Source organism: Mesoplodon mirus (assembly GCF_964341445.2).
Source record: "Mesoplodon mirus genome assembly, chromosome: 2".
Taxonomy (NCBI): Eukaryota; Metazoa; Chordata; class Mammalia; order Artiodactyla; family Ziphiidae; genus Mesoplodon; species Mesoplodon mirus.
In genome coordinates this window covers 110217564-110224067 of record NC_138977.1, presented here as the reverse complement: position 1 = coordinate 110224067, position 6504 = coordinate 110217564, and the positions used below count along the sequence as shown (strand labels likewise).

The window sequence follows — 6504 nt, the reverse complement described above, 5'->3', positions numbered from 1 at the left end:
ATTGACAGTATTCATTTGAAAATCAGAGGTGCCACTAAGGTTGGGAATGATTTCAAAGCTGCAGAATCATTTGCTAATTAAATAATATATTAGAAACCTGAGAACATGCCATCATTCATTCATTCACAAACAATTCTTGGGGGCCTATCATATGTTAGGCATTTGATTTAATAGGGGGAAAATATTCAGCACACATGAGTAATCGAGGAATTGAAAGTGATTAAAATGGACCATAAGAAAGAAAGTTGGTCCATTTTTTAAAACACAATAGTATATTGTATTATACAAAATGCTCATGATTTAAAAGGACACAGTCGTTTCTTTAAAAAAGAAATTCTGTAAATTGCCTATTTTGAAAGATTACTGATTTTTTTTCCCTTAGCAAGAAAACAATCAATATAACAATCCACTCCTTCCAACGGTCAGTTTTCATAACTTTCATGGCCTCTATAGTCAAGACAGTTTCTTTGATTTTTTACGTTGTGAAATGGGCAGCGTAATTTCCTAGCTCTCGTAGGACTGCATAGGAATTAAACTTTCTGAAAAAGCACTATTGGTTTGAAATTGTCATATAATGATCTATTAATTTTTGACAGTGTCCTTTTGCAAAAGAAGGTGAAAAAATGGCTGCAAATTGAAGATAGCCAATCGAGCACAGGAATAATTTTGTTAAATTTTGAAGTAGGATAAATGCTAAAAAAGATGAATGGAAGTAAGCAGACCACAATCACACACAGTTTATGTAGTTGGATTGTGCAGCTTTATTTTATGACATTTAAGTAGACAGTATCATTATTCTCCTACAGAGGTTGTATGTAACCTCACCTCTTAGCCTATGTGTTTATGTACATGTGGTAACAGAAGATACAGGCTTACATAGGTAATAGCATAAAAAAGGATAGTAGTTGTAATGACCAAATGACATAAATAAAAACATATTAATATTCAATTTATTACAAAAGCATTCACTTAAAATGGGATGATAAATATGAAAATTTTACTTTGGGCAAAATAATTATAATTAATTCAAACTAAGGGTTTGAAAATTTTTTTATAATCCCTTTATTTTTCAGTGGGTAAAAACAAAATCAACTATTCCTAATAGTGTTAGTAATTTCAAGAGTTATTAAGGTGTTTACCTTAGTTTTTAACCACACCTGGTGATTAGACATTAAATTTTTCTTTTTTTGAAAACTAGATACAATCTTTGCAGGTTAATGCATCAGATACTGTCACTCTAAATATTTCAAGAATGTGGCTTTGTGTATGACATTCAACAATATTGGAGAGGAGAAATGAACAAGGGTCTGGAACCAAGGTGAAAGCCAAGCATAACTTTTCATAACAGGTTTCTTCATGCAGACTGCCAATGCAAACACACCAATCAGACAGATAAGCAGACAGACAAATACCAACACATTTCAGCTTAAACAGAACAAAACAAAACAATTTAATAACTTTAGTAGAATATGCTACCTGCTGCCTATTTGATTTTCTTTAAATATCTTGTATTCCCAACATTTTTTCAAAATCAGTTTACTTATTGATGACTTGTCCTTCTCATAGCCCATAAGTACTTTTAAAAAAATGTAACTCCACACACATACATATATATATATACAGGTATATATATATATATATACACATATATATCATTTATAGCAAATGTTGATTCAAAGTCTGCAAATATCTTCTTTTACACTGGGTTAAAATTAGACTATCAGTCTGTCTTAAAAACTATCATCATCAGTTGAAACATTTCAAATTAAAGAAAGGTTTACAGAAGCACAAAGTTATGAAAGCAGAATGCTTGCAGTGAATTCCACATGCTTGAAAAGCACAAGAGAGGTAGCGGTGCTGCATTAAGTCAAGCCACTATGATTTTTTTTCTTCTTTCAGTGACACACATCAACTGAAAGCATTAAAAACCAAAAATAAAATTAAGACAAGAATAAGACCATGGATGTGACAGAAAAAAATTGAAAATGGAAAAAGAATTGTAGACATTCTGTATCTTGTCTATAAAGATCCTACCCAATAAATTTTGTTCCTTGAGGCCCAAGCTGCAGGATTCGGCTAACCAAGCTCTCACCCTCATTTACAGGGGGAGGATTGGTAGGAAGATGCAGTTTACTGAATAACATCCATGCAGCAGGAAGAGAAACAAGAAGGGGAAACTGTGAACAAACTGTCCGTCACGACAGAGCCTGCCTGATTTGCACCCAAGTGCCACCTCAGAAAATAAATTCATTTTTTCCTTTTGTAAAATACAATATCACAATGGATTGTTCCCCCAAAAATTATCATTAAAAAGACATGTACCCAAAATAGCCATTTATTCAACGTGTGATATATAAGAGTGGTGCCTTGACTTCCACGGGGGCAGCTGGGGTTCCGTGCACTTGCTGAGCAGAGAACATGCTTCTCGGTTAGTAAAACCTTTGGCCAGCAAACTGAGTTAAGGAAGTACCAGCCTACCAGCTTTTCAGAGAACTGCACAGCTTTGTGACCTCTGATACTACATGAATGCTGTACTCGACTGAAATGGTCCAACTCAACAGATTTAACTGTTAACTACCTGAGTTGACAAGGGTAAAGAAAATCAAAGATGTGGTATGAGGGCCAAGATGAAAACTGACAAAATGACTTACCCTAAAAATTGTGCCCCTGCAGGACCCATTTCTACCAGCCTACTGGCTAATCCCTCTCCTTCCACCATGGGGGGTGGGTTGGCCAGTTTATGTCTCTTTACCAAACGGCAGGTGATACGGGTGGGGGCAGTGCACTTGCGAGGAGGAATGATGATTCTCATCCCGTGGTGCCGGCTTCCCCTCATGGAGCCGCCTCTTGCATCCACCATAAAGCTAACCAGAAACCTGCAGGGGGGAAGATCAGAGGCCAAATCAAGGAGAGACAGAAGCCGTTTTCACAGCAAGTTTGGAAACTGAATGTTAAAGTGACAGACAAGGTAGCTATCATTCCCTCTCTTTAAGAATACATTGGAAGTAAATACAGTGGAGTCACATCAAACATGCATTTGACTTGTGAACTGAGCAAAAAGTAAAACACGACACTTTATTTTTTGATGGTGCATGGCCTCCGAACAGAAGCCAACCACTCTGTCAGATGCTCAAACTGAAGGAAGAGTGACTGTTTCAAAGTTGGGATAAAAACTGGCTATTAAACGGACTGTCTTGCATTTAAAAACAAACCCACTGTATGTGGTCCCTGTGGGTGGTTTAAGTTTACATTCAAGGGTCATTTTAACTATCAATGGTTTTAGCCATGTGCTGACTATGGAATCTCTCCCCCTCAACAAGTAAGATGAAACTCCACAGTATGTCTTAAACATGTACAACTCATAAAATGAATGTATCTTTAATCATACCAACACTCTAATTTTTACTATTTTCACAAAGCAGAAAATAAGAATAAAAGCAGAAGGTGACTAAAGTTTTACTAAGGCAATTTTGATGGAAAGGGGTTTAATCTTTTCAATATCAATTTGGCTTAAAAACTGTTTAAAATAACCTACATTTGAGTATCTGTACAGCAGTACAAAAATGATTGAACAGACTTTTTAGAAAATATCTCTAAGTTATATAATTCTGTCATTGGCTGTTATATTAAAGCTAGGGAGGAAAAATTATTTGTGTGCATGTAGCTATGAAGCTGTAAAGAATTAATTGTGTCATATTTGGGTAATATCTTTTAAAAAAATTTTATTGAAGTATAGTTGATTTACAATGTGTAAATTTCTGCTGTATAGCAAAGTGATTCAGTTATACATATATATATTCTTTTTCATATTCTTTTCCATTATGGTTTATTACAGGATATTAAATATAGTTCCCTGTGTTATACAGTAGGTAGGACCTTGTTGTTCATCCATCCCATGTATAACAGTTTGCATCTGCTAACCCCAAACTTATTTGGGTAATATCTTGATTCCTATCATGTGTTCGTGAAAAAAAGACCTCCGTGACTCCTCCCACCACTGTCACCGGGTTGTAAAGCACTCTGACGAATGTAAACCAATGAGCCCAACATATGGAAGAGTGCAAGTCAGAGGCTGGGGAACAGAAACACGTATTTTTGCATTCTACTTTTCACATGTGAAAATACGCTTATTAGTGGAAGAGCACCAAATGTTGATATTTAGAAAATCGTTTGAATACCTACAGTATTTGGGTGGGGGGGAAGGGGGATAATCCCATCCATCAAAATCCTCTACTATTTACTCTTCTAAAAAACAGTTCTAACATCCTACAAATAGATTTCAGACCTTGCTTGGCGGTCCTAGCTGGAGACCCTTTCCTAAAGAGTGATGCCTCTTGACCTTGGAAGAGTAACCTCTTCAACAAAGCAAATGGATCCACCATCCCCATGGAGAGAGTCCAGAACATGGGGATCACTTTTCAGCCTATCAGATTTTCAGAGCCAACTCTGGTCATCAGTGAGGTGGAATCAACTTCACACCCTTTTGCTCATTTTGGATTTAGCTGTTTTCCTCTGGATTAATTAATGGTTTCATATGTTTTTGATATCATTATACATACTTTGAGAGACCGGAACCACTAGGATATTCAAAGTATGAGGGCAAGAGACTGAATTTCTCAAAAACAAAACAAAACAAAACAAAAATCACTCCTCCCTAGTCAAAGACAAAGATACTTGTTCACTTGTACAAGTGTCCAGATGAATTGTCTCCAGTGTTGCATGATAAAAGGGTCACTTGAAACTGCTCTGGGGAGCCTATACTTTTTTAGACATATACATACTTAACAACTACTTTTATTCAGTAATAAAGACAATGTGGCATATTATAAGGAAGCCCAACACAAAAATCTGATCTTTCCCAGCTTCCAGTGGTTAAAAATCAACTTGTGCTTGGGACTAAGAGTAACAGAATGAATTAAAAATGATTCAAGATAAACTCTGGGTTTGAAAATGCAGTTGTACTAGTATTGATACAGCTAAACACTGGAGTGTTTACACTGAGAGGGCTGTGTTTGCCCTGGCAACAAACAGCTGAGTCTCATTAATACAGATAATAATTCAGATCAGGTTTTGTCTTGTTCACTGCTTAACCCTACAGAGCTGAGCACAGTTCCCATACATAATAAGCACACAGTAAATGTTTATTGAATAAACCAATGAACAAAACCATTTTGTTAAGTGTGCTCAGAAACTGCCTAGGTCAGACTTGGTTACTAATACTGAAAAAAAATATGGAAAAAATATATACATATATAAATATTTTATATATATAAAGTATATATATATATAAAGTGAAGGTAGTGTAAGAAGGTTACCACTGTCAATATAAAAATACCCCAGCTACAAAGAATATAAGAACCAAATGGAAAAACCATGGCTTAGAAGATTTTAATAAAATTGGAAGAATCTCTTTGTGTTCTGTGTAGCAACAAGTGCATAGTTGGTGCTCATTACTGATTATTTATTGTTCTATGGTTTTCAATTTTATAGAGCCAGAAGACTGAAGAAAGATGGGAGTAGATGTTTAAGCCTGATATTGAGTCCTATTATTCAATAGCATTATGAAATATAGTGGTTTGTTTTCTGAACTCATCCCTTACATATTGTATGCAAAATAAAATTTCATGCAATATAATTTATGGAAACAAATGAAAAGGTGATATTTAATCATATTCATTGTATCTTATTAATATTTAAACTAAAGCAGGAATTCTACAAATGATCCTAAAACTAACACATGAATGTTTCTAGCTTTAGGAACAGCAGGATGACAAATGCTGGTACACTACAGACATTGACACAATCTAACTGTGGGAAAAATTCACATAAATTAAAAATACAAAAAGGGATGGTTCACATAAAAGACACAGTTATCACCTTGAATCATACTGAGGAAGTGGAGAAGAATAGCTGCAAAATAATTTAGAAAGCAAATGGGAAAAATTAATGTAAGATAATTAGAAGCAAGCAACAGAAAATGTCAATGATAAGCAAAGGAAAAATAAAAACCATCAGAAAATGAAACCAAGGCATTTGGCATTTGTGGGACAACTTGGAAAAAGATTTGCCTTAAATGGCTATATATAAGCTACACCATAGACCTGGCATTAGTGAACTATTTCCAAGTGTATACCAAGTGTATATTTTCCTTTTCAAATAAGCCCAACTAGCTGCCATTACTTTTCCTTTCCTGCAAAAGTCTACTGTCTTCAGTGAATTCAAGGGGAAGGAGAGATTAGTTGCATATTCAAATACTACACTGCCTCCAGTGCAGGGGAAAGCTCATTTCTGATTTTATTATCCTATGATCCCTCAACTTCTCAATTTACTAAATTAAACCCTAGTGCTTTTCTTTCCTATGTAGAATACAAAGTGCTGGTTCTAGATTTTTTGTCACATGGTGGCAATTCACCAAATTGGGTTCAAAAAACTCTTCAGTAAGTTTGCCCACTTAATGAATGTATTCTGGGTGTTTTATATTTTCCTTTTCAACTTTTTTTTTTT

The 6504-nt window shown here is 35.1% G+C and overlaps 1 protein-coding gene across 1 annotated transcript in view; it reads right to left on the bottom strand.

The window, feature by feature from the left end:
- The window catches only part of ANK3 (ankyrin 3), a 337518-nt gene that overhangs the window by 71796 nt on the left and 259218 nt on the right, over positions 1–6504 (bottom strand). Inside the window, exons 27-28 of the mRNA XM_082643157.1 lie at positions 2650–2876; positions 2479–2539 (exon numbers count right to left, since the gene is read on the bottom strand). Of these exons, the coding sequence (XP_082499283.1) occupies positions 2479–2539; positions 2650–2876 (288 nt within the window). The remainder of the gene's footprint in view (positions 1–2478; positions 2540–2649; positions 2877–6504) is intronic.